The 27821-nt window shown below is 51.8% G+C and overlaps 1 protein-coding gene across 1 annotated transcript in view; it reads right to left on the bottom strand.

Moving 5' to 3' along the window:
- Window positions 1-11367: 11367 nt before the first annotated feature.
- Window positions 11368-27821, bottom strand: part of LOC147090597 (zonadhesin-like) — a 202780-nt gene continuing 186326 nt past the window's right edge. Inside the window, exons 53-56 of the mRNA XM_085977363.1 lie at window positions 27536-27637; window positions 20420-20527; window positions 16056-16146; window positions 11368-11905 (exon numbers count right to left, since the gene is read on the bottom strand). Coding sequence (XP_085833489.1) covers window positions 11761-11905; window positions 16056-16146; window positions 20420-20527; window positions 27536-27637 — 446 coding nt within the window. The 3' untranslated portion in view covers window positions 11368-11760. The remainder of the gene's footprint in view (window positions 11906-16055; window positions 16147-20419; window positions 20528-27535; window positions 27638-27821) is intronic.

The following is a 27821-nucleotide window of genomic DNA, read 5'->3' as shown; positions in this document are numbered from 1 at the left end:
CTTACTGTCAATTCAACAATTGCATCCATAATTATGTCTCTACCTTTAGGTGTTTCAAAAATCATCATAAAAACAATGACAGCAATGATTTCTGTTTGATGCCATTCTTATCGAAGATTTTCCATTTAATTCTTAATATTGGCTTTACTGGTTTTAGCAGACGTTGTGACTTCGTGGTGATCCAAGTTTAATACAAACACAATGTAATTGCTTGGTGTCATCTATTGAAGTCATATCTTCAAAGTGTTCTTATTGGTATGGTTTTTACTATATATAAATCACAACCACTTTAACTGAATGCTTCATGCATTTCTAGCTATCTCAATTGGTTGCATATTTAATCTTATGTTTCCTGTCATCCAAGTTTAACATAAAAACTATTTGACCAGCAGGTGTTTTTTTTACTTGATGTCATCTTTTCAAAACACAATGGCCCAGAAATTCGGGTCCCAACGCGTGAGTACGGACGGAGTACTCACGCGTGGACCTGATGGAAGTGCCGGAATCTTGCATGCACTACGCATGCGCGGGAAACCGGCACTTCCGATCCTCTGAACCAATTGGCTGCCTGTTGCTCACGTGATCCCAGGGGACGCTTCGCACTAACTACGCCCCTGGGACACGCCAGCACAGCGCGCCGGCCTCTGGGACAGGCCTCGGAGAGGAATTCCACGCAGGCCAAGAGGTCAACGGCCGGCGCGCTAGGTAAGTGTAGGTCGGGGGCTTGCACCCGCGGAAAGCCCCCGACCCGAATTTCTGGGCCATGGTTCTTTTAATGTTTGTGTTTCTGTTCCAACATGTTAATTTATAACACCTCACTTGGGTCTTTTCATTGTGTTGGCAGCAAACCGTAAACCTTTCGGAACCACCAATGGTTTGCTTCAATCTTTCATTGTTTTAGTAACTAATTCCCATTTCAAAGCTTGTGGTTTTTTACAACTTTGTTTAACAACTGATCTTATCTCAGCTGTTTACAGCTTATGTCTCTGAGGTTTTTTAGATTTTTAAACCCAGTTTCTCATGTATTGGCTTATTCCTTCACAACCGGACGTCTCAAAGCACTTTACAGCCAATGAAGTATTGTCACTGTTGTAACGTGGGATACGTGGCAGCCAACTTGCGCACAGCAAGCTCCCACAAACAGCAATGTGATAATGACCAGATCTCTGCATTGAGCCGGCACGGGCTCGACGGGCCGAACAGCCTCCTTCTGTGCCGTTTTGACTCCATAATCTGTTTTTTTTTGTTATGTTGAGGGGATAAATATTGGCAAGAACTCCCTTGCTCTTCTTCGAAATAGTGCCATAGGATCTTTTACATCCACAGGGCCTCAGTTTAACGCCTCATCCGAAAGACAGCACCTCTGACAGTGCAGCACTACCTCAGTACTCCACTGGAGTGTCAGCCTAGATTTAAGTGCTGAAGTCTCTGGAATGGGACCTGAACCCACAACGTTCTGACTCAGAGGCGAGTGTGCTGCCCACTGAGCCACACCTTGACCTCAGAGGACAGGCGTGCGAGAGGAGCGGTGGGTGTAAGTAGAATAGAGGGGTGCTATCGACTGTCACACTCAGCGGCGCTAAGGACAGGTGTGCTTTCCGCCTGAGCTGTCTCATTTACTCTTCAGCGATGTTTAAGAGACCTCGGCCTAGAAACTGGGTATAGCCCCGCTTGAGGCGCTAGAACTGGCGGTGCGCAAAGTTTATAGCCAGACGAAACTTATCGCTGCCTGGCGAGATATTGGGTTGCATCGCCCCCAAAGGGGATTGAGGCGCTAATTCAGCCATTGCACGGTGCTCCTAAGGCGCAAAAGTTCAGGCGCTACTCAATATCGACGCGGACGGGCGCAGCGCAGGTGATCTCAATTACGGGAAACCACGAGACTTCCAGGCGCCGGCCGGCTCTTAAAGGGGTGGGTCAGTCAGCCTGAGCTTCAACACCCAACGCCCTGTAGGCCTCAGATTCGGCGCTCGCCCTTCTCTGGCGTTAGAAACTTGTTGAGCATGGAGAAGGTTAGACAGAGAGCAGAGCGCTTCAGCACTGAGGCTCTGGACCAGTTGGTGGCTGCAGTTGAGCGCCGTCGCGATGTCCTGTATCCGGACAATGGCAAGAGGCCGAATCAGAAGGCTTACCGACGATCTTGGAGGGAGGTTGCTGTGAGGGTCATGGCGACCAGGACCCCTGTTCAGTGCAGGAAGAAATTCAACGACCTCACACGGATCGTTAGGGTGAGTGATGGTTTAGCAACCTTCTGATTCCGTCCATCTGCAGCTGACTTCGGGCACCCTGTTGCCATGATGCCCCAATGGCCATCTGTCAGCAAGCACCCATGGCCCTTTCTGGGCACACACATGGACAGATGTTTCAAGGCCTCATGTAAGGGCTCTTGCACCATGGGGGGCATGAGATGATCTCTCAAGGCATCATGTAAGGGCTCTTGCACCATGGGGGGCATGAGATGATCTCTCAAGGCATCATGTAAAGGCTCTTGCACCATGGGGGGCATGCGATGATCTCTCAAGGCCTCATGTAAGGGCTCTTGCACCATGGGGGGCATGAGATGATCTCTCAAGGCATCATGTTACAGAACTTCCCCTTCTTTCCCCTGCAGTCCAAGCTGGCGATGATCCGAAAGGAGCAGCGTTTAACCGGTGGCGGACCTCCACAAGTGGTCACTCTGACGGATCTGGAGGATAGAGTGCACCAGATGCTTGGAGGACGTCTGTCTGGTCCAGTGACCACTGCATCTGCCGACCCCATTACCGACAGCGAGGGTAAGACTCTCACCTTTTTCACCTGTTGCCTTCCACTTGGTCCCCCCGCCAGCATGCATCCTCAGTGTGCAGCCATGTCAGAGCCTTGCCGCAATCTGGCATGCCTTTCCGCAAACCTGTCCTTTTGCTAAAGCCACTCTTCCACCTCCCTGCTTTCAGATGAATCAGCACTAACTCGGGCTCAACGCACTGAAGCTGCCAGTGCCAGTGCCACCGGAGGCGAGGAGTAGGAGGAATCCGGACCAGCCGTTGCAGAATCCGGTGAGCGGACACATCTACAGACTGGGGATAGTAGTCCCCTGGAGGGGAGGGGGGGAGCTCTGAGGATGAACCAGTTGCCGGAACAAGCGGCATGCAGCAACGCAAGGGGGATAGGCAAGTTCGCCCACCGTCTCCCCGGAGGGCAAGGCAGGTAGTGATGACTGCTGCACAGAGTGCAGAGGAGGTGCGTCGCCTGGCTGAAATGAGCAACCTGGCCCGGCTCAGACACACGGAGCTGATGGCTGCAGTGGAGAAGATGCCTGAGTCAATAGGTTCATTGGCTAAGAGTATGTTAGACTTTGGGGCAACAATGGAGAGGACTCTCCAGGGCTTTGGGGCAACAATGGAGAGGACTCTCCAGGGCTTTGGGGCAACAATGGACAGGACTCTCCAGGGCTTTGGGGCAACAATGGACAGGTCTATCCAGGGCTTCGGGGCAACAATGGACAGGACTATCCAGGGCTTCGGCCCAACAATGGAGAGGACTGTCCAGGGCTTTGAGGCCGCTATGGAAAGGACTGTTCAGGGCTTCGGACAATCCCTGGAAAGGTCTGTCCAGGGCTTGTCCGAGGCAGTGGAGCGGTCGGCACCTGCCTTGTCCGAAGCAATGGGAAGAACTGTCCAGGGCTTCTCCGAAGCACTGGCACCTGGCACACAGGTCCTCACTGTTGCCGCGCAGTCACTTGCTGGGCTCCTCCACACCCAGATTGAGGCAATGCGATCTCTCACTGCAGCCACCCTCTCTGCATCAGTTAGGATCACCCCGGGCCCTTCCAGTCCCATACAAGGCCAGGAATCAGTGGAGCATGCGATTGTGGCGGATGAGCCGAGCCGCTCCCCTCAGATAGCCAGTGTGTCGTCCGACCATGGTGCAGGTGTCCTCTCTCGGCAGAAGACCATTGCACATGCCAGCGCTGGTACGTCTGCAGTGCAGCTGCCACCACCTGCAGTCCACACTGCTTCCAGCCATGGTCACATCAAGCATCCTGCGTCTGCACCCTCCAAGCCCAGAGGTCGGCCAGGCCGTCCCTCAGGGGCTTCTGCGCTTCCACACAGTCAGCAGGCGTCCCCCAGCCTTGAGCCCGCCACTGGGGTCCAATTACGTAGGAGCAGCAGGGAGGGAAGGAGCCGGGTGCGAAAGAGAAGTCGTTCTCCCTCAAGGGGCCAGTTGTAGAGGGAGGTGCTGAGATGCTTCTTTGTCCAAATTCAAGGACACCCTCACCTGTTGTTATATTTGCAGAAGGTTTGTTGAGTTTTGCGGCTTTGCCGAAGAGTTCACAGTTATTTTGTTACTTATGGTTTCTGTTGACATTACGTTGTTTTGCTGTAATGAAAGACTTTTGTGACAATAAACAGAAGTTTCAATGTGGCATGGTGCACGTGACTACTTTCAGTGATGCTGGCATTCAGAGGCCGTCAAACATCCAAAGTGCGCAGGAGTTAAGACTCTCATCATTCCGCCACAGGGGTCTCGAAAGTAGTCCTGATGAGCCTCTGACGTATGGCCCTTCCATCTTCCTCCTCCTCCTCCTCCTCCTCCGCCTGCTCTTCCTCCTCCTCCGCCTGCTCTTCCTCCTCCTCCTCATCCTCATCCTCCTCCGCCTGCTCTGCTGGTCGTTGAGGGACAGGTGGAATTGGCTGGGTGCGTCGATTCGCCAAGTTGTGGAGCATGCAGCAGACGACGATGATGTGTCCCACTTGCTGCGGCGAGTACTGCAGGGATCCCCCCGAATGTTCCAGACATCGGAAACGCTTTTTGAGAACACCAATAGTGTGCTGTTTACTGTGCCTGGTCGCCTGATGGCCGCTGCTGATCAGCTCTTCTGCTGGGGTGTCGGCCACACGGAGTGTTGTCATCAGCCATGGGCAGAGAGGATAGCCCTTGTCCCTAGTAAGCCAGCCTCGTGTTCGAGCCAGCCCCTCAAAAAGGTTACAAACTGAGGTCAACCGCAGGATAAAGGCATCGTGGCTGCACCCTGGGAAATGCGCAGTGACTGCCATGATGATTTAGCGGTGGTCACAGACCAGCTGCACGTTGAGGGAGTGGAACCCCTTGCGGTTGCGGAAGTCCTAAGGATGCTGGCATGGCGCCCTCAAAGCCACGTGTGTGCTGTCAGTCGCCCCCCTGCACCATGGGGAAGTCCGCAATAGAAGCGATACCCTGCGCGCGCTCCGCCTGCTTGTGCAGGGTCAGAGGGAAGGTCATGAATTGACGCCTTCGCCTATAAAGGGCATGTGGTAAACCACTTTTATCGTTACACTATAGTTATCACTGTTGTATTGTTATCACCGTTATCACTGTTGTATCACGATACGAGGTCGCCTCTTGTCGCGCTGTTATACCTGGGCTGACCACCTCCGACTCCGCCCATGGCTCCACCTACCTGCCCAGGTATAAAGGTAGTCGACTGGCTGGTATTCCTCCTTGTTGGACCCGATCACCCACGAGGGTGGGCTCTGTTATTTAGTCAATAAAAACCTTTAGTTACGTTCCTAACTCGTCGCTTTTTATTGGACGAATTGATAGGTATATCAATTTTATTGACTAAATTTTAAAGATGTCTACTACTGGCCAGCCAGAAGCCCTCCCAGAAGCACAGCCACAGCAGCTTTCAGACACCGGGCTACACCAGCCACACCAGCCGGCTTGGCTGCAAGCCCTCAAACCACCGTACCTGGATCTAAACCCACAGGCAGCAAACTCAGCCCTCAACTTCAAACACTGGCTGGACTGCTTCGAATCCTACCTGGAAGAATCCGGCGCCCCGCAGAGATCCAAACTAAGACTTCTGAACGCCCAAGCGAGCCCGAGAGTATACGCACTCATCCAGGATACGACTACATACGAGGCCGCTATCAACCTACTGAAACAGCAGTACCGCAGCCCGGTAAATTACATGTACACCAGGCACCTCCTAAGATCCCGCCCGCAACAGCCAGGAGAGTCTGTAGCTGAATTTTTACGGGCGCTAAGAGCACTCGGCAGGAACTGTGACTTTAAAGCGGTGACGGCTGTTGAAAATACGGAAGATAATATCCGCGATGCCTTTGTGAAAGGCCTACGGTCCGACTACTCACGGCAAAGACTGCTTGAAGCTAAAGACCTCGACCTGGACAAAGCTGAAGCCCTCGCTCTCTCCCTGGAGGTGGCCCATCAGGACCAGGAGGCGTTTTCCAGGTACTGCTCGCGACCCTGGGACTCGGGCCCGACCCCTACCGCAATACCCTTCGCAGCGCCGCCCCCGGGACCTACCTCAGCGTCGGCGTCCCGGACCCGACTGGGCCCGCCACCCCCGGTACCGGCTCCAACATCGGGCACCCGCGATCGGGCCGCCGGCTGCTTCTTTTGCGGCCAGGAGAAGCACCTGAGGTCGCGCTGCCCAGCCAGGAACTCTACCTGCGCAACCTGCAGGAAGAAAGGCCACTTCTCTAAGGCCTGCAGGAGCGGATCTTCAGAGGCCAGCAGTGCCTCATGCGAACTGTGGGGGCGGCCATCTTCTTTCACGGCAACTGAGGCCAGTATCCCCACACGTGAGTCATGGGGGCGGCCATCTTTGATCAAGGCAACCGACCCCAATAGTGCCTCATGTGAGTTATGGGGGCAGCCATCTTCTCCGCCATTTTGTCTTATCTCGTGGGAGACGCCATTTTACCCACCACGCCCGACTGCCACCGGGCCCCCGGACCCGACGACCGCCTCGCCCGCAGACGACAACGACTCGCTTACCTACACACTAGCCTCCGTCACTCTGGATCAAGCCCGCCCACACCACCTGTCCAAGTCGATGATGGACATCAAAGTAAACGGCCACGCCACGACCTGCCTGTTCGACAGCGGAAGCACGGAGAGCTTCATCCACCCAGACACGGTGAGCCACTACTCCCTCCCTGTCCTGCCAACGCGCAACCGAATCTCGATGGCATCGAGGTCCCACGCCACGGACATTAGCGGCTACTGTGCTGTGACCTTGTCGGTTAAGGGTACAGAGTATAAAAACTTTAAACTCCTCGTCCTCCCCCAGCTCTGCGCTGCCGTCCTACTAGGGCTGGACTTCCAGTCCCACCTCCAAAGTGTAACCCTAGCATACGGTGGACCCCTCCCCCCACTCACAGTCGACAACCAGCGAAGGTTAAACCGCCCACCGCGTAACACCTGCAGCCTATCCACCCTCAAGGTGCCGCCACCTTCCCTGTTCGCTAACCTCACCCCCGACTGCAAACCCGTCGCTACCAAGAGCAGGCGGTACAGCGCTGGGGACAGAGCTTTCATTAGCTCTGAGGTGCAGCGTCTCCTGAAGGAGGGCATCATCGAGGGGAGCAACAGCCCCTGGCGTGCCCAGGTCGTGGTCGTTAAGACCGGCGATAAAAATCGCCTGGTCATCGACTACAGCCAGACCATAAACAGATACACCCAGCTGGACGCATACCCCCTTCCCCGCATATCTGACATGGTCAATCAGATTGCACAATACCGCGTATTCTCGACCATCGACCTTAAGTCGGCCTACCACCAACTCCCTATCCACCCCGAGGACCGCCAGTACACCGCCTTCGAGGCGAATGGGCGCCTATACCACTTCCTTAGGGTCCCCTTCGGTGTCACCAACGGGGTCTCGGTCTTCCAAAGGGAGATGGACCGGATGGTTGACCAGAACGGACTGCAGGCCACATTCCCCTACCTAGATAACGTCACCATCTGCGGCCGCGACCGGCAGGACCACGACGTGAATCTGGAGAAATTCCTCCGTACAGCCCAACGGCTGAACCTCACCTACAATAAGGAGAAATGTGTGTTTAACACCTCGCGCCTTGCCATCCTTGGCTGTGTAGTAGAGAACGGACTCATCGGCCCCGACCCCGAAAGAATGCGCCCCCTCATGGAGCTACCCCTCCCCCACTGCCCTAAGGCACTTAAGAGAACCCTGGGGCTCTTCGCCTACTATGCCCAATGGGTGCCCAATTATGCGGACAAAGCCAGACCCCTCATGAAGTCCACATCCTTCCCCCTTACAGAGGAAGCGTGCGCAGCCTTCTCCCTCATTAAGGGAGACATTGCCAAGGCCACTATGCACGCAGTGGATGAGTCCATCCCCTTCCAAGTCGAGAGCGATGCATCCGACTTCGCCCTAGCCGCCACCCTTAACCAGGAGGGGAGACCGGTGGCCTTCTTCTCAAGGACCCTACAGGGCCCTGAGATCCGACACTCGTCGGTCGAGAAGGAGGCCCAGGCGATTGTGGAGGCGGTACGACGCTGGAGGCACTACCTGGCAGGCAAACGATTTACCCTCCTTACCGACCAACGTTCGGTCGCTTTTATGTTTAATAACAAGCTGAGGGGCAAAATCAAGAATGACAAGATCTTGAGGTGGAGAATCGAGCTCTCCACCTACGATTATGATATCTTGTACCGGCCAGGTAAGCTGAACGAACCCCCTGATGCTCTGTCACGAATTACATGCGCCAGCGCGCAAAGTGATAGACTTCAGACCCTCCACAACGACCTCTGCCACCCCGGGGTCACCAGACTTTACCACTTCATTAAGGCCCGCAACCTGCCCTACTCCATCGAGGAGGTCAGGACCATAACCAGGAACTGCCAGACCTGTGCCGAGTGCAAACCGCACTTCTTTAGGCCGGACAGAGCAAGCCTGATCAAGGTCACCCGCCCCTTCGAGCGCCTGAGCATCGACTTTAAGGGGCCCCTCCCGTCCTCTGACCGTAATGTGTACTTCCTCAACATTGTTGATGAGTACTCCCGTTTCCCCTTTGCCTTCCCCTGCCCAGACATGACCAGTACCACGGTCATTAAATGCCTGAACGACCTCTTCGCCTTGTTCGGGTTCCCAAACTATATACATAGTGACCGGGGCTCCTCTTTCATGAGCGAGGAACTCCGTCAGTTCCTACTAGCGAGAGGTATTGCAGCAAGTAGGACCACCAGCTACAACCCCCGAGGGAACGGCCAGGTGGAAAGAGAGAACGCGACGGTATGGAAGGCCGTCCTCTTAGCCTTAAAGTCTAAGGGCCTCCCAACCTCCCGCTGGCAGGAAGTCCTCCCGACAGCGCTGCACTCCATCCGGTCACTACTTTGCACTGCCGTTAACGCCACCCCCCATGAACGAATGTTTGTTTTCCCCAGGAAGTCGACTACGGGAACCACTCTACCAACCTGGCTGACCTCTCCGGGGCCCGTCTTGCTGCGAAAGCACGTGAGGGCCCATAAAACAGACCCCCTGGTCGAGAGGGTGAACCTCCTGCACGCCAACCCCCAGTACGCCTACGTGGCTTACCCAGACGGGCGGGAGGACACTGTCTCCTTACGAGACCTCGCACCCTCGGGCACTCCGGAGACACCACCTTTACCCCCCCCCACCACCCCCCCAATTCCAGCCCAGGTAGACGGCATGCCGGAACCCCACGAGCCTTCGCCGACCACGCAGACACCAGCACTAACACCGGATAATGCAGCACCGCCGCTGCGACGATCGGAGAGGCTTACGAGGCCTCCGGACAGACTGACATACCAGAACTGGTAGTACACTTCACCCCGCCGGACTCAAATCTAAACAAGGGGTGAATGTGGTAAACCACTTTTATCGTTACACTATAGTTATCACTGTTGTATTGTTAGCACCGTTATCACTGTTGTATCACGATACGAGGTCGCCTCTTGTCGCGCTGTTATACCTGGGCTGACCACCTCCGACTCCGCCCATGGCTCCACCTACCTGCCCAGGTATAAAGGTAGTCGACTGGCTGGTATTCCTCCTTGTTGGACCCGATCACCCACGAGGGTGGGCTCTGTTATTTAGTCAATAAAAACCTTTAGTTACGTTCCTAACTCGTCGCTTTTTATTGGACGAATTGATAGGTATATCAGGGCATCTGTAACTTGCCAGATGCAACAGTGGACTGCAACCTGAGCGATAGTCGCAATGTCCCCAATGGCTGACTGAAAGGATCCGTTGGCATAAAAATTGAGGCCATCAGTCAGTTTAGCGATCACGGACAGAGAGGTTCTGCACCGTTCACGCGGCTGCAGATCCTCAGCAAGCAGGTGGCACAGATCAGTAACAATGTCCCTCCAGAATCGGAGCCTTCCCAAACACTGCTCCTCCGACATGTCAAGGCTTGACACCTGCTGCCTAAAGACCCTCGCAGCATCCCGTCGGATTGGCCGACCTCCATTGCCCCTCCTCCTTCTGGCCAATCCCGGCCCTCTCTCCCGCCGTCTCTCTGCCCCTTCACAGTGTTGGGCCATGAGGCCGCCGCCCTCCAAAGCAGCTCCCATTCCGATGCCAGTTGGTCAAAAGGCTTTTAGGTGTAGTGCTGCAAGTGCTTCGGACAGGTTTGAAGGTCCCAAGTACTCTAAAGCTAAATTCCCAAAACTCTGCTCCACTGTAGCTCGCCAACTCTCTCCAGCAACGATCGCAATGAGCAGGCCAAGTGGCTGAAGATTCTGCACTAGAGCTGTCCCCTTTAAATAGCGCTCCCCTACTCCGAGAAGGGCTTGCTAGCCCTCCCTCGAACTGTCACTAATAGCGCTAGGCGTTAAGGCTCCGATCGCCACCCAATATGCGCTCAGGCGCTCCTAGAAGGCGTTGCACACTGAAATGACGTCATGATCTGCTTGTGCTCGCGGGCGCGCGCAAACACTTAGCGCAGGCGTTAAATGTATAGTCAATATCTGAGTTGTCGCTATCTTCATAGTGACCGCCCCAACATAGGGTATCGCCCCAATTCTAGGTCTCTTTAGGCGCTCAGCGCCGGTGCTACCAACCAAATTTCTAGGCCCTCATATTTTCAGGGCAGCACTTTAAAGGGAGATAAAACAAAATATATATATATAGTGCCATTCATGACGTCCCAAAGCGCTTTACAGCCAATTAATTACTTTTGAAGTGTAGTCACTGTTGTAATGTAGGAAACGTGGCAGCCAATTTGTGCACAGCAAGCTCCCACAAACAGCAATGTGATAAGGACAAGATCATCTGTTTTTAGTGGATGTTGGTTGAGGGATAAATATTGGCTCCAGGACACCGGGGAGAACTCCCCCCGCTCTTCTTCGAAATAGTCCACCCGAGAGGGCAGATGGGGTCTCATCCGAAAGACGACACCTCCCACAGTGCAGCGCTCTCCGACTCAGAGGCGTGAGTGCTGCCCACTGAGCCACGGCTGACACCTGCAAAGGAAGGGAAAAGGAGACGGGCTGTTCATGTTCGTGTGCCGAGGCTGACGTTAAGGTGCCATGACCCGTGTGGGGCGTCAGCCTCGAACGCTCGCGCCACCCATCCGCAGACTCCACGTGACAAAACTGCAAGGCGACACAGGCTGCAATTCAAAGACTGTATTGATGTAGGATTGACAGAACAGACAAAGTAGCGCCGCACGAATTACGCGGGGCTTCACTGACGCAAACAAACGCACAAAAGACTTCCGTGGAATTTATTCATCCAGCAAGCACGGGAGTGACATCACTGGAGGGCGCCGCGCATGCGTGGAACGGTGTCATTGGGTGGTCCCACGCGGGGCGATATCTTCAGCTGGTCCTGCGCATGCGTGGAGCGACATTTTCGAACCGGCCAAAAATCGGACGTGCGCTATTCACTCCATAACACTTAACAATAAGCGACACCCTAGCAGCATTCACACCATAAACAATCCAACACATTTAAAATGTAGCATTTAAAAAAAAATTGTCGTTCAGTCCCAGGCACCATCGCGGTTAGTAGTTGTATTCTGGGTTTGATATTCCGCTGTGTCTCCCATTTTGATCTGGTGGCCAATTCTGCAAGATTTGTCTAAACTCGATGCTGCTGTCGAGGGAGCTGCTGTCACTCAATCTGTCGCTTGCCTTCGTTCCTCCATACCTATTCACAAAACAAAGGCACTTGGGATTATTTGGGTACCGAGCAGCAACCTCACAGCCGTGGCAACTTGCTAACTCCCACCCCCCACCCCTTTCCAGGGTCTTGCAGTTAACTTTGAGTCAGCCGTGGCTCAGGGGAGTAGCACCCTCACCTCTGCGTCAGGTGGTCGTGGGTTCAAGTCCGCACTCCAAGAGACTTCAGCACAAAAACAGAGACTGACACTCCCGGTGCCAGTACTGAGGGAGTGCTGCACTGTCGGAGGTGCCGTCTTTCAGATGAGATGTTAAACCGAGGCCCCATCTGCTCTCTCATTTGGACGTAAAAGATCCTGCAGGCACTATTTTTAAGCAGAGCAGGGGAGTTCTCCCCGGTGTCCTGGGCCAATATTCACATGACATCACTAGAAACAGATTATCTGGTCATTATCACATTGCTATTTGTGGGAGCTTGCTGTACGCAAATTGGCTGCCGCGTTTCCTACATTACAACAGTGACCACACTTCAAATAGTACTTCGTTGGCTGTAAAGCGCTTTGGGACGTCCAATGGTCGTGAAAGGTGCTATATAAATGCAAGTCTTTCGTTTTTTTCAAGCCATAAGGGGATGGGTTATGAGGCACCACTGTCGCACGGCCTCAGTACGTGCAAGCTTGAGACACAGTAATGGGACAACAATAGCCTCACCTTTGACCTGCACTCCTGTCCAATGAGGCGCCGGCAGAGAGCGAGAGAGAGGGACGGAAATGCAAACTCAAGAAATTATTTTTGGATGGGATCACTGACTTTGGAAACACTAATCAACAATTCAAGAAATAATGATAGGCTTATAAGCATCTTTCACTACCTCGAGACGATGGAGTACTTTTGAAGTGTAGTCACTGTTGCAATGTGGGAAACGCGACAGCTAATTTGCGCACAGCAAGCTCCCACCGACAGCAATGAGATAATGACCAGATAATCTGATTTTTAGTGATGTTGGTTGAGGGATAAATATTGGCTCCGGACACTGGGCAGAACTCCCCCCCCTGCTCTTCTTCCAAGAGTGGCCGCGGGACCTTTTACGTCCACCCGAGAGGGCAGATGGGGCCTCGGTTTAACGGCTCATCTGAAAGACGGCACCTCCGACAGTGCAGCACTCCCTCGGTAATGCACTGGGAGTGTCAGCCTAGATTACGTGCTCAAGTCTCTGGAGTGGGGCTCAAACCCACAACTTTCTGACTCTGAGGCGAGAGAGAGAGAGTGCTACCAACTGAGCCAAAGCTTCTATATACATTGCATTAAAAATCTTGTGTATTTGTGCACTTCCTGTCCAAAATTAGGTAGACACCATTTTTGGTTACATTGTTATGACGATATTTAACATGGGAATTGCCTGTGCAAACATTTAGTATGTAAACAGATGCCTGTATCAGTGTAATCGCACGCTCGGGCCTGTGAAGCGAGTTCCTGAAATCACCCCCCCTGCTTGCCTTAATTTCATCGACTGCCCACGGGCAACATCACAGGCAATTTACTATTGTGGGTTTAAAGCAAGGAAAGGCACAGCAGGTCAGTTTGTGAAAGGATTCAGTAGCGTGGGGAGGGAGAGACTATTCCTTCTGTTTGGGGAAACAGTGACGAGGGGGTCGCCAATTTAAAATTGTCACGAAAAGAGTGAGGAGAGAGGATAAGGGAAGTATCTTTACACAGAGGGTTGTTGGGGCGTGTAATGCCTTGGCACAAGGAGTGGCTGAGGGAGAGACCATTGCATCTTTTCAGGCAAAATTGGAAAAATATTTGAAGCAGGGGAAGATACACGGCTATGGGGAGAGCGCGGGGCAGTGGGATTAGTTTAGGATTGATACAGGGCTATGGGGAGAGAGTGGGGCAGTGGGATTAGTTTGAGATTGGTACAGGGCTATGGGGAGAGAGCGGGGCAGTGGGATTAGTTTAGGATTGATATAGGGCTATGGGGAGAGAGTGGGGCAGTGGGATTAGTTTGGGATTGCTGCAGGGCTATGGGGAGAGAGCGGGGCAGTGGGATTAGTTTGAGATTGGTATAGGGCTATGGGGAGAGAGTGGGGCAGTGGGATTAGTTTAGGATTGATACAGGGCTATGGGGAGAGAGTGGGGCAGTGGGATTAGTTTGAGATTGGTACAGGGCTATGGGGAGAGAGTGGGGCAGTGGGATTAGTTTGGGATTGCTGCAGGGCTATGGGGAGAGAGCGGGGCAGTGGGATTAGTTCGGGATTGATACAGGGCTATGGGGAGAGTGCGGGGCAGTGAGATTAGTTTGGGATTGATACAGGGCTATGGGGAGAGAGCAGGGCAGTGGAATTAGTTTGGGATTGATACAGGGCTATGGGGAGATCGCGGGGCAGTGGGATTAGTTTGGGATTGATACAGCGTTATGGGGGGAGAGCGGGGCAGTGGGATTAGTTTGGGATTGATACAGGGCTATGGGGAGAGAGTGGGGCAGTGGGATTAGTTTGGGATTGATACAGGGCTATGGGGAGAGAGCGGGGCAGTGGGATTAGTTTGAGATTGATACAGGGCTATGGGGAGAGAGCGGGGCAGTGAGATTAGTTTGGGATTGATACAGGGCTATGCGGAGAGAGCGGGTCAGTGGGATTAGTTTGGGATTGATACAGGGCTATGGGGAGAGAGCGGGGCAGTGGGATTAGTTCAGGATTGATATAGGGCTATGGGGAGAGAGTGGGGCAGTGGGATTAGTTTGGGATTGATGCAGGGCTATGGGGAGAGAGTGGGGCAGTGGGATTAGTTTGGGATTGATGCAGGGCTATGGGGAGAGTGCGGGGCAGTGAGATTAGTTTGGGATTGATACAGGGCTATGGGGAGAGCGCGGGGCAGTGGGATTAGTTTGGGATTGATACAGGGCTATGGGGAGAGCGCGGGGCAGTGGGATTAGTTTGGGATTGATACAGCGCTATGGGGGAGAGCGGGGCAGTGGGATTAGTTTAGGATTGATACAGGGCTATGGGGAGAGAGCGCGGTCAGTGGGATTAGTTTGGGATTGATACAGGGCTATGGGGAGAGAGTGGGGCAGTGGGATTAGTTTGGGATTGATACAGGGCTATGGGGAGAGAGTGGGGCAGTGGGATTAGTTTGGGATTGATACAGGGCTATGGGGAGAGAGCGGGGCAGTGGGATTAGTTTGAGATTGATACAGGGCTATGGGGAGAGAGCGGGGCAGTGAGATTAGTTTGGGATTGATACAGGGCTATGCGGAGAGAGCGGGTCAGTGGGATTAGTTTGGGATTGATACAGGGCTATGGGGAGAGAGCGGGGCAGTGGGATTAGTTCAGGATTGATATAGGGCTATGGGGAGAGAGTGGGGCAGTGGGATTAGTTTGGGATTGATGCAGGGCTATGGGGAGAGAGTGGGGCAGTGGGATTAGTTTGGGATTGATGCAGGGCTATGGGGAGAGTGCGGGGCAGTGAGATTAGTTTGGGATTGATACAGGGCTATGGGGAGAGCGCGGGGCAGTGGGATTAGTTTGGGATTGATACAGGGCTATGGGGAGAGCGCGGGGCAGTGGGATTAGTTTGGGATTGATACAGCGCTATGGGGGAGAGCGGGGCAGTGGGATTAGTTTAGGATTGATACAGGGCTATGGGGAGAGAGCGCGGTCAGTGGGATTAGTTTGGGATTGATACAGGGCTATGGGGAGAGAGTGGGGCAGTGGGATTAGTTTGGGATTGATACAGGGCTATGGGGAGAGAGCGGGGAAGTGGGATTAGTTTGGGATTGATACGGGGCTATGGGGTGAGAGCGGGGCAGTGGGATTAGTTTGGGTTTGATACGGGGCTATGGGGAGAGAGTGGGGCAGTGGGATTAGTTTGCAAAGAGCTGGCATGAGTTAAAGTCGTCTCAATCCAATTCACAGTGGGCATGGGCCCACAGTCCTGTTCCTACACTGTCAGTCTCAGTGAGAGCGGCTACAGGATGGCTGTCATGGGGAATTGGAGAGCTCATTGTTGAGGCAGCGTAGAGGGAGCTTTGCTCCGGGGTTAACCTCATTATACTTGAACCGGGGAGCCTTTGGACGCCGAAACTGAAAGCATTCAACTCCTCAGCCCCAACGTTCCTCAAATTAATAAGGGCGAAATGTTGAACTGACATGCGGCAGCGAGACTTTGTTAAAACGTACCTGCAGCGGGCGAAGCAAATCACGACTGCCCCGATGATGAGAAGGATCAGGACTGGCACTAGTACCCCAACAATGATGACAGCAGTGATATCTAGGAAGAGGTGAAGAAAAATCTGTCAGCGTTGAGTAGCCCGGAAGGTCTTTATAGTCTGGAATTCCAGGCATGCAGAGCTGAAATTCCTGTCTCCGACTGAGAGCTGCAGTTCTGGGAATGGATGACGGTCGCACTGCAGATCCTCCCCACGCACAGGGTTCAAAACTCTCCGTGTTGCGAAAGAGCGAGGTGTCCTTCACTATTGGCTACCGTCCTTGTCTCTCTGAACGGCATGGACCCTGCAGATTGGCCTTGGTTCCTGCTCTAACCTGTGACGTGGCTCCCTGCTGAATAACATCTGAAACTTAACTGGACCAGCCACATAAATACTGTGGCCACAAGGGCAGGCCAGAGGCTGGGTATTCTGTGGCGAGTGACTGCCCAAAGCCTTTCCACCATCTGCAAGGCACAAGTCAGGAGTGTGATGGAATACTCTCCACTTGCCTGGATGAGTGCAGCTCCAACAACACTCGAGAAGCTCGACACCATCCAGGACAAAGCAGCCCACTTGATTGGCACCCCATCCACCACCTTAAACATTCACTCCCTCCACCACCGGCGCACCGTGGCTGCAGTGTGTATCATCTACAAGATGCACTGCAGCAACTCGCCAAGGCTTCTTCGGCAGCACCTCCCAAACCTGCGACCTCTTCCACCTAGAAGGACAAGGGCAGCAGGCACGTGGGAACACCACCACCTCCAAGTTCCCCTCCGAGTCACACACACCATCCTGACTTGGAAATATATTGGCCGTTCCTTCATCGTCGCTGGGTCAAAATCCTGGAACTCCTTCCCTAACAGCACTGTGGGAGCACCTTCACCACACGGACTGCAGCGGTTCAAGAAGGCGGCTCACCACCACCTTCTCGAGGGCAACTAGGGATGGGTAATAAATGCTGGCCTTGCCAGCGACGCCCTGATCCCATGAACATAGGAACATAGGAACAGGAGTAGGCCATTGAGCCCCTCGAGCCAGTTCCGATTAATGGCTGATCTGCGACCTAACTCCATATACCCGCCTTTGGCCCATATTCCTTAATACCTTTAGTTAGAATAAAACAAATTTAATAATAAAAAAAAAATGGCCTAGAAATTGGGTTTTGGCTTAGCCAGGGCTTTAGCGCCGGAAGTTAGTGCCGGCGCTAAGTCCCCTGCGCGCGCCAAAAATTCAGTGGCGCCGCGCCCAAACGGCTGCCGGCGCTACTGAAGGGTCTTTGCGGCGGTACATCAGCGCTAACTGCCGTTTCGCGCCGCAATTCCAGCGCTGCGGCACCCGATGCGGTGCGGCAGGCTGGGGACGTGCAGGTCTCCTCCTCCCGTTAAGGAGGAGCTGCCTGCACCCGGCTGCGGCCCGCGCAAATCAGCTTAAAAATGAGCCCGGCACCTCGGACAAGTGCCGGGCTTGCATCTGTTCCGGGGGGGGCGGGGGGAGAAGTCCGGGGAGGGAGCTGCGGGCAGGCGGCCGGCGGGAAAGTGGCCGGCCGCCGCGGGGCCTTTAATGCGCCGGCGCAAACTGGAGTAAGGCACCTCTGCCAGAACGTTGCTTGCGGCTGCCACGGGCGAGGCGGCCGCAACTCAATTTCGGAGTTCGGGCGGGTTACCACGGCAACCGGGACGCTGCGCACACCGATGACGTCATCGGTGCCGGCGCAGCGCTACCGGTGCAACGCCGATTTAGGGCCCCAGGGAATTTTTAAACTGGCCATAACTCTGGCGCTAGTCCCTCTAGCGCCTCAAAAGCGGCGCTAAGGCAACTGAATTTCTAGGCCAATACCTTTAGTTAGCAAAAAGCTATCAATCTCCGATTTAAAATTAACAATTGATCTAGCATCAACTGCCGTTTGCAGAAGAGAGTTCCAAACCTCTACCACCCTTTGTGTGTAGAAGTGTTTCCTAATTTCACTCCTGAAAGGCCTGGCTCTAATTTTTAGACTATGCCCCCTCGTCCTAGACTCCCCAACCAGCGGAAATAGTTTCTCTCTCTCTACCCAATCTGTTCCTCTTAATATCATGAAAACTTCGATCAAATCACCCCTTAACCTTCTAAATTCCAGGGAATATAACCCTAGTTTGTGTAATCTCTCCTCGTAACTTAACCCTCGGAGTCCGGGTATCATTCTGGTAAACCTACGCTGCACTCCCGCCAAGGTCAATATGTCCTTCCTAAGATGTGTTGCCCAGAACTGCTCACAGTACTCCAGGTGTGGTCTAACCAGGGCTTTGTACAGCTGCAGCATGACTTATACCCTCTTGTATTCTAGTCCTCGAGATATAAAGGCCAGCATTCCATTAGCCTTTTTGATTATTTTCTGTACCTGTTCATGACATTTTAATGATCTATGCACAGGAAACTTTCAATTTACCGGCACCTAAATAACCGGAAATCTCGGTTAACCGGCAAAATTCAGGAGTAGGTTCAGGTAAGTTTTATTACTTGCCTTCCTCCATCTGTTGCTGTGCAAGGGTGTGGCTGCAGCTGTTGCTAAGCTACAGAGACGCTTGGAACTTGTGGCCATTGTTCTGAAACTGTTGCTAAGCAACAGGGTTTGTTGCTTTATACGGAGCTCTAAGCTCTCCGTATCTTTTACTATAGCTTTTGGTTATCCGGAATTTTTGATGAACCGGCACCACGTCGGTCCCGTCGGTGCCGGATAAAAAAAAGTTTCCTGTACCTGGACCCCCAAGTCTCTTTGGGCCGCTGCTGTTTTTAGTCTTTCACCATTTAGAGAGTACCCTGTTCTATCCTTTTTAGGTCCAAAGTGGATGACCTCACATTTGCCTACATTGAAATCCATTTGCCCATTCACTTAATCTGTCGGTATCCCTTTGTAATTTTATGCTATCTGTGTGTCATCGGCAACTTTGGATATATACTAGCTGTCCCTTAAAGAATTCCATAGCTTTTGTTCAATTTATTGGACCAGGAGGTTCACGCCATACGTTGCTCACTGCGTGAAGAGCTTCCTGACAACAGTCCTACGTATGAAGCTGTGCCCCCTTCTCCTGCTCGCAAGATTTAATTTGCTCCGAATTGACTTTTTGCCGAAACCACGCCTTAATCTTGCTGGCGTGCCATGCCGCCAGCCCGAAATGCGATCAAGCCGCAGCAACAAAACCATCAAAATACTCTGAATCAATCGCCATAGAAACGCTTGGGGAGGGGTGGGGGAGGTTTGAGGCATTTGGAAGATGATTAGTGACCACGTCCATCAGGGTGGGTGTGGAGAGGATGTTTCCTCTTGTGGGAGAATCTAGAACTAGAGGGTCACTGTTTAAAAATAAGGGTCATGATGTGGAAATGCCGGTGTTGGACTGGGGTGGACAAATGTAAGAAGTCACACAACACCAGGTTATAATCCAACAGCTTTATTTGAAATCACAAGCTTTCGGAGCGCTGCTCCTTCGTCAGGTGAAGTGAAGAGTTGCATATAGGCACAGCATATATAGTCAGAGAATACTGCCAGATGATTGCAGGTAATCTTTCTAACTGCCCTTTATCACACCTCGGCAGAGAGATAATCACAGCAATCAAAGGTGTGAATGGTGTCCAAACAGGTCTGATAAAGGGCAGTTACAAAGATTACCTGTAATCATCTGGCAGTATTCTCTGACTATATATGCTGTGCCTATATGTAACTCTTCACTTCACCTGATGAAGGAGCAGCGCTCCGAAAGCTTGTAATTTCAAATAAAGCTGTTGGACTATAACCTGGTGTTGTGTGACTTCTTAAAAATAAGGGGTCGCCCATTTAAGACAGAGATGAGGAGAAATTTTTTCTCACAGAGTGTCGTGAGTCTTTGGAACTCTCTTCCTCAGAGGGCAGTGGAAGCAGAGTCTTTGAATTTTTTAAGGCAGAAGTAGATAGATTCTTGATAAGCAAGGGGTGAATGGGTATCGAGGGGTAGGCGGGAATGTGGAGTAATCGGATCAGCCATGATCTTATTGAATGGCGGAGCAGGCTCGAGGGGCCGAGTGGCCAACCCTTGCTCCTAATTCGTATGTTCGTATGTTCAGATGATCATTGTTTCAGAGTCACGAGGAGAAAATTGGAACCCTCATCATCTCATGCCCTCAGTCTGGGCAGGTCTCAAACACCGGTCCCCAAAGTGTAGAGGCAACATTTAACTCGCCCTCCCATCCCAAACTCTTTGCTTCGGCCTCCTCACTCTTAACAGTGCGGCAGGCGGTCAGCTGAATTAATCCCCTTACATCTACTTAACTTCCAGGAGAGTTCTTAGTCGTTTAAAAACACACACGCCAAGCCCTTACCATTGCAATGGTCCCCGCTGTATAAAACAGGACACGAGCACTTGAATTTGGCATCGACCACATTGCAGGTGCCTCCATTTTGACAGGGATTTGAGTCACATGGTCCATCTGATAAGGAAATAGAAAAGAAAGAAAGTCTTGCATTTATATAGCGCCTTTCACAACCACCGGATGTCCCAAAGCGCTTCACAGCCAATGAAGTACTTTTTTTGAAGTGTAGCCACTGTTGTAATGTAGGAAACGCGGCAGCCAATTTGTGCACAGCAAGCTCCCACAAACAGCAATGTGATAATGACCAGATCTCTGCATAGAGCTAGCACGGACTCAATGGGCCGAATGGCCTCCTTCTGTGCCGTTATGACTCTATAATCTGTTTTTTTTGTTATGTTGGTGGAGGGATAAATATTGGCCAGGACACTGGGGAGAACTCCCCCCTGCTCTTCTTCGAAATCGTGCCATGAGATCTTTTACATCCACCTGAGAGAGCAGAAAGGGCCTCGGTCTAATGCCTCATCCGAAAGACGGCACCTCTGACAGTGCAGCACTCCACTGGAGTGTCGGCCTGGATTTTTGTGCTCAAGTCCCTGGAGTGGGACCAGATAATGTGATAATGACCAGATCATCTGTTTTTTTTTTAGTGATGTTGATTGACGGATAAATATTGGCCCCAGGACACCGGGGATAACTCTCCTGCTCTTCTGTCGAAATAGTGGCCATGGGATCTTTTATGTTCACCGGCGAGGGAAGACGGGGCCTCGGTTTAACGTCTCATCCGAAAGACGGCATCTCCGACAGTGCGGCACTCTCTCAGCACTGCACTGGGTGTGTCGGCCTAGATTTTCGTGCTCAAGTCGCTGGAGTGGGATTTGAACCCACAACCTTCTGACCCAGAGGCGAGAGAGAGAGTGCAATCCACCCACTGAGCCACGGCTGACACTGCATGTTATTAACATGATGAACTGACTGGGGATAACGGCATGTTATTAGCACACGACAGATTGGATTTCCCTCAGGTTTACCGTATGGCGAACGGGGTTGGGAAATATCTCTGAGGGGCTGATTCCGTCTGGGTGCAAAGATGGAGTGAAGCCACAAGCCACATTTTTCTTAACTCCTTCCATAACAACACTGGATGCTGCTCATACCTGCACAGTTTTTGAATAAAGGGGCCCTCTGGCAATATCTGACCTCACTCTGCTGCTGCGGGCGCTCAAGGGCCGCAGTAGCCTTTCAGCACCCGCTGGGAGCCCACCGGTAACGCGCCAACGAGGCGGACCCAGGAAATTCACCTGGTGTAGCCAAAAATCCCCCCCCCACCGCCACCCGCCACACAGTTGTAGGACTGTACCCTCCTGGCTAAACATGTGCCAGTTTTGTAACTGTTCTGGACTGAATTTCACCAGTACCTGAAATATAGAATCATACAGCACAGGAGGAGGCCATTTGGCCCATCATGCCTGTGGCTGGCTCTTTGAACGAGCTCTCCAATTCAACCCGCTCCCCTCTGCTCTTTCCCCCGTAGCCCTGCAAACTTTCTCCCCTTTAAGCATTTATCCAAGTCCCTTTTGAAAGTTACTATTGAACCTGCTTCCACCACCTTTCCAGGCAGCGCATTCCAGATCACAATAACTCGCTGCGTAAAAATAATTTTCATCCGTTTTTGCTAATTATCTTAAATAACTCGCCTTGTTAAAAAAAAATTCTCCTCGTCTCTTATGTTCTCATCTCTGGCTTTTCTCACCAATTATCTTAAATCTGTGTCCCCTGGTTACCCACCCTCCAGCCAGTGGAAACAGTTTCTCCTTATTTACAAGAGGATTTGAGTAGAGGAGCAAGAATCACAGAATCCACAGTGCAGATAGAGGCCATTTCGGCCCATCGAGCCTGCACCGACACATATCCCACCCTATCCCCGTAACCCCACGTATTTAATCCCCTAACACTAAGGGTCAATTTATCATAGCCAAATCAACCTAACCCGCACATCTTTGGACTGTGGGAGGAAACCGGAGCACCCGGAGGAAACCCACGCAAACACGGGGAGAATGTGCAAACTCCACACAGACAGTCGCCCGAGGCCAGATTTGAACCCGGGTCCCTGGCGTTGTGAGGCAACAGTGCTAACCACTATGCCACCGTGTCTTACTACATTTATACAGGGTGTGGAGATGCCGGAGTTGGACTGGGGTGGACAAATGTAAGAAATCACACAACACCAGGTTATAGTCCAACAGCTTTATTTGAAATCACAAGCTTTCGGAGCGCTGCTCCTTCACCTGAAGAAGGAGCAGCGCTCCGAAAGCTTGTGATTTCAAATAAAGCTGTTGGACTATAACCTGGTGTTGTGTGATTTCTTACATACATTTATACAGGGCTTTGGTGAGACCACACCTGGAGTACTGTGTGCAGTTTTGGTCTCCTTGCCATAGAGGGAGTGCAGCGAAGGTTCACCAGACTGATTTCTGGGACGGCAGGACTGTCGTATGAGGAGAGATTGGGTCGACTAGGCCTGTATTCACTAGAGTTTAGTAGAATGAGAGGGGATCTCATTGAAACGTATAAAATTCTGACAGGGCTAGACAGACTGGATGTAGAGAGGATGTTTCATCTGGCTGGGTGCTCTAGAATGAGGGGTCACAATCTCAGGATATGGGGTAGGACATTTAGGACTGAGATGAGGAGAAATTTCTTCACTCAGAGGGCGGTGAACCTGTGGAATTCTCTACCACAGAAGGCTGTGGAGGCCAAGTCACTGAATATATTTAGGAAGGAGATAGATAGATTTCTAGACACAAAAGGCATCAAGGGGTATGGGGAGAGAGCGGGAGTATGGTATTGAGATAGAGGATCAGCCATGATCTTATTGAATGGTGGAGCAGGCTCGCGGGGCCGAATGGCCTGCTCCTGCTCCTATTGTTCTATGTTTCTATGTTTCTATGTGAGGGTGCAGGGGAGATTTACCAGAATGGTTCCGGGGATGGGGGATCTTCGCTACAAGGACAGGTTGGAGAAGCCATTGCCATTTACACTTCATCTAGAGTCATCTTTTATTTCTTAACTTGTCCCATTAGCATCTCCTTTTACCTTGCACCATCATCCCTTTTGTCTCTTAATCTCTCCTGCCCTCCACCCTATCACAGACTGTCCTTTTTGTTCTTTCCTCCCCTCCCGCCTTTCCCGGCCCCTACACTTGCTTAAAAACCTGCTCCATCTCCCAACTCTTTCCAGTTCTGATGAAGGGTCATCGACCTGAAACGTTAACTCTGTTTCTCTCTCTACAGATGCTGCCTGACCGGCTGAGTATTTCCAGCATTTTCTGTTTTTATTGGAGAAGCTGGATTTGTGTTCATTAGAGCAAAGGAGGTTGAGGGGTGATTTGATCGAGGTGTACAAGATTATGACGGGTTTGGACAGGCTAGACGGGGAAAGGTTGTTCTCACTAGTTGATGGTACAAGGACTAGGGGACACGGATTTTAGGTTTTGGGCAAGAGATACAGGGGGGACGTGAGGAAAAACTTTTTTACACAGCGAGTGGTGAGGACCTGGAACTCGCTGCCGACGGAAGTGGTGGAAGCGGAGACACTCAATGTTTTCAAGGGGAGACTGGATAGGCACTTGAGGGAAATAAACTTGCAGGGCTACGGGGATAGAGCGGGGGAATGGGACTGACTGGATTGCTCTACAGAGAGCCGGCACGGACTCGATGGGCCGAATGGCCTCCTTCTGTGCCGTTAATTGGACCTCATCATCCATTGCCACACTGACTTACATTTACTTTCCACAGAAAAATGACAGAAAGAGTATAAACAAGTTATTATAAAAAGGATCTAGAGGCACTGGAGAAGGTGCAAGAAAGATTTACAAGGATGGTACCAGAACTGAGAGGTTATAACTACAGGTAGACTATCCTTTATCCGAAAACCTCGGGACCAGCCGTGTTTCAGTTTTCGGAAAATTTCGGATTTCGGAAGGTATTTTATAAGACTGGGAAATTTGTCGGGGGTGGGTCGGCGGGGGTCCGCGGGGGGGTCGGCGGGGGGTCGGGGGTCGTCGGGTCGGCGGTGGGGGTCGGCGGGAGTTGGGGTCGGCGGGGGGGGTCGGCGGGAGTCGGGGTCGGCGGGGGGGGCGCGGGGGTCGGGGTCAGCGGGGGTCCGCGGGGGGGTCCGCGGGGGGTCGTCGGCGGGGGTCGGGGTCGTGCGCACGACTTACGCTGACCCTCTGCTCAGCGTAAGTCGTGCGCCACTCTGGGCATGTCGTGCGCACGACTTACGCTGAACGAAAAAACCTTCGGTTTTTAGAGGGTTTCGGTTTTCGGAAGTTCGGATAAAAGGTAGTCTACCTGTATCAGGAAAGACTGAACAAGCTGGGGCTCTTTTCTCTAGAACATAGGAACAGCAGGAGGCCATTTAGCCCCTCGAGCCTGTTCCGCCATTCAATGAGATCATGGCTGATCTGTGACGTAAATCCACATACAGGAAACTTTCGATTAACCGGCCCCTAAATAACCGGAACGCTCTATCCACCGGCAAAATTCAGGAGTCGGTTCAGGTAACTTTTTTTACTTTTATTACTTTTTTTACTCCATTTGTTGCTGTGCAAGGGTGTAGCTGAAGCTGTTGCTAAGCTACAGAGATGCTTGCAACTTGTGCCCATTGTTTTGAAGCTGTGCAACAGGGTTTGTTGCTTTATACGGAGCTCTGAGCTCCGTATCTTTTACTATAGCGTTCGGTTATCCGGAATTGTTGATGAACCGGCACCACGTCGGTCCCGTCGGTGCCGGATACCAGAAAGTTTCCTGTACCCGCCTTTGGCCCATATCCCTTAATACCTTTGGTTAACAAGAATCTATCAATCTCCGATTTAAAATTGCCGTTTGCGGAAGAGAGTTCCAAACTTCCAGCACCCTTTGTGTGTAGAAGTGTTTCCTAACTTCACTCCTGGAAGGTCTGGTTCTAATTCTGCCCCCTAGTCCTAGACTCCCCAACCAGCGGAAATAGTTTCTCTCTATCTACCCTATCAGCTCCCCTTAATATCTTGAAAACTTCGATCAGGTCACCCTTTAACCTTCTAAATTCCAGGGAGTACAACTCTACTTTGTGTAATCTCTCCTCGTAATTTAACCCTTGGAGTCCTGGTATCATTCTGGTAAATCTATGCTGCACATTACTGGCATCTAGAGTTGCTGAGGGTCGCTAGAAGCCCCTTGCAAAATGATGATTTTTTTTTGTAAAGGGCCCCTCTGGCAATATTGCCTTGTGGGTATCTGACCTCAGTCTGCTGCTGCAGGCGCCCAAAGGTTGCAGTAGCCTTTTAGCACCCGCTGGGAGCCCACCTATAACACGCGAACGAGGCGGACCCAGGAAATTCACCTGGTGTAGCCGAAAATCCCCCCCACCCGCCATCCGCCACACAGTTCAGGGGCTAAAGTCACGGCCGAGAAATATCAGGGCCTTAACCTCTTGGCTAAATTTGCGCCAGTTTTCTAACTGTCCTGGACTGCATTTCACCAGGAGGTGAGATATAGAATCTGACGGCACCGAAGGAGGCCATTCGGCCCATCGTGCCTGTGCCGGCTCTTTGAAAGAGCTGTTCAATTAATCCCACTCCCCCCTGCTCTTTAGCTGTAGCCCTGCAGCTTCCCACTCCTCTGAACTATTTATTCAAATCACTTCTTAAAAAGTTACTATGGAATCTGCTTCCACCGCCCTTTCAGGCAGCGCATTCCAGGTCACAACAACTCGCTGCGTAAAGATAATTCTCCTCATCTCACCGCTGGCTCTTTTGCCAATTATCTTAAACTGTGTCCTCTGGTTACCGACCCTCCCGCCAGTGGAAACAGTTTCTCCTTATTTACTCTAACATAAGAACATAAGAAATAGGAGCAGGAGTCGGCCATACGGCACCTCGAGCCTGCTCCGCCATTCAATAAGATCACGGCTGATCATCGCCCTCAACTCCACTTTCCCGCCCGATCTCCATATCCCTTGATTCCCCTAGAGTCCAAAAATCTATTGATCTCAGCCTTGAATATACTCAAAGACTCAGCCCTCTGGGGCAGAGAATTCCAAAGATTCACCACCCTCTGAGTGAAGAAATTCTTCCTCATCTCAGTCTTAAATGGCCGACCCCTTATCCTGAGACTATGACCCCCTAGTTCTAGACACTCCAGCCAGGGGAAACAACCTCTCGGCATCTACCCTGTCAATCCCCCTCAGAATCTTATACGTTTCAATGAGATCACCTCTCATTCTTCTAAACTCCAGAGAGTATAGGCCCATTCTACACAATCTCTCATCATAGGACAGCCCTCTCATCCCAGGAATCAATCCAGTGAACCTTCGTTGCACCGCCTCCAAGGCAAGTATATCCTTCCTTAGATAAGGAGACCAGAACCGTGCACAGTACTCCAGGTGTGGTCTCACCAAGGCCCTGTACAATTGTAGCAAGACTTCCTCACTCTTATACTCCAACCCCCTTGCAATAAAGGCCAACATGTCATTTGCCTTCCTTATTGCTTGCTGTATCTGCATGCTAGCTTTCTGTGTTTCTTGCACGAGGACACCCAAATCTCTCTGAACACCAACATTTGAAAGTTTCTCACCATATAACTCTCTTTTAACCGGCACCTAAATAACCGGAAATCTCGGTTAACCGGCAAAATTCAGGAGTAGGTTCAGGTAAGTTTTACTTCATATTAGTGGCAGTTCCTGGATCTGTGGCTGTGTAACCGGAGTTCGTGCACTTGTTGCTAAGCAACAGGGATGCTTGGTCTGTGGCCGGAGTTCCTGCACATGTTGCTAAGCAACAGGGAAGCCTGGATTTGTTGCTGTGTACGGAGCTCTCGTACCTTTTAAACTATACCTCTCTGTAATCCAGACTTTTTGATAAACCGGCACCACGCCGGTCCCGTTGGTGCCAGATAATAAAGAGTTTCCTGTATTCTGTTTTTCTATTCTTCCTACCAAAGTGAATAACCTCACATTTCCCTACATTATACTCCATCTGCCACCTTACTGCCCACTCACTTAGTCTAACAAAACCCCTCATGGTTTCGATCTGCCTCAGCACCTTCAGAAGAGGCGGAGAGGTTAACGTAATGAAGGTGGAAAACTTACATTCGCAGTGTGGCCCCACGTAGCCGGGAGGACACACACATATAGTTCCATTCACCGACTCGTAGCATGTGCCGCCATTCTGACAGATGTCCGCGGAACAATCTGGGAAACAAATCAGTGATATATTAACCATTGAATAATTCCTCAATAAAACATGAATTCATTGAGTCTTGATCACACACACATTCTCCACCTGCCCAACCACCCCCCCCACACATGTGAAAACCAAACGATTATCAGCTGATTATTTTTTAACTTGCAAGCCATTAATTGGGGTCATGTTGCA

This window comes from Somniosus microcephalus, unplaced genomic scaffold, assembly GCF_052327205.1.
Source record: "Somniosus microcephalus isolate GS21.2 unplaced genomic scaffold, FLI_Smic_1.0 unresolved_chr4, whole genome shotgun sequence".
NCBI classification, from domain to species: Eukaryota; Metazoa; Chordata; class Chondrichthyes; order Squaliformes; family Somniosidae; genus Somniosus; species Somniosus microcephalus.
This window is presented reverse-complemented; position numbering and strand designations above follow the sequence as displayed.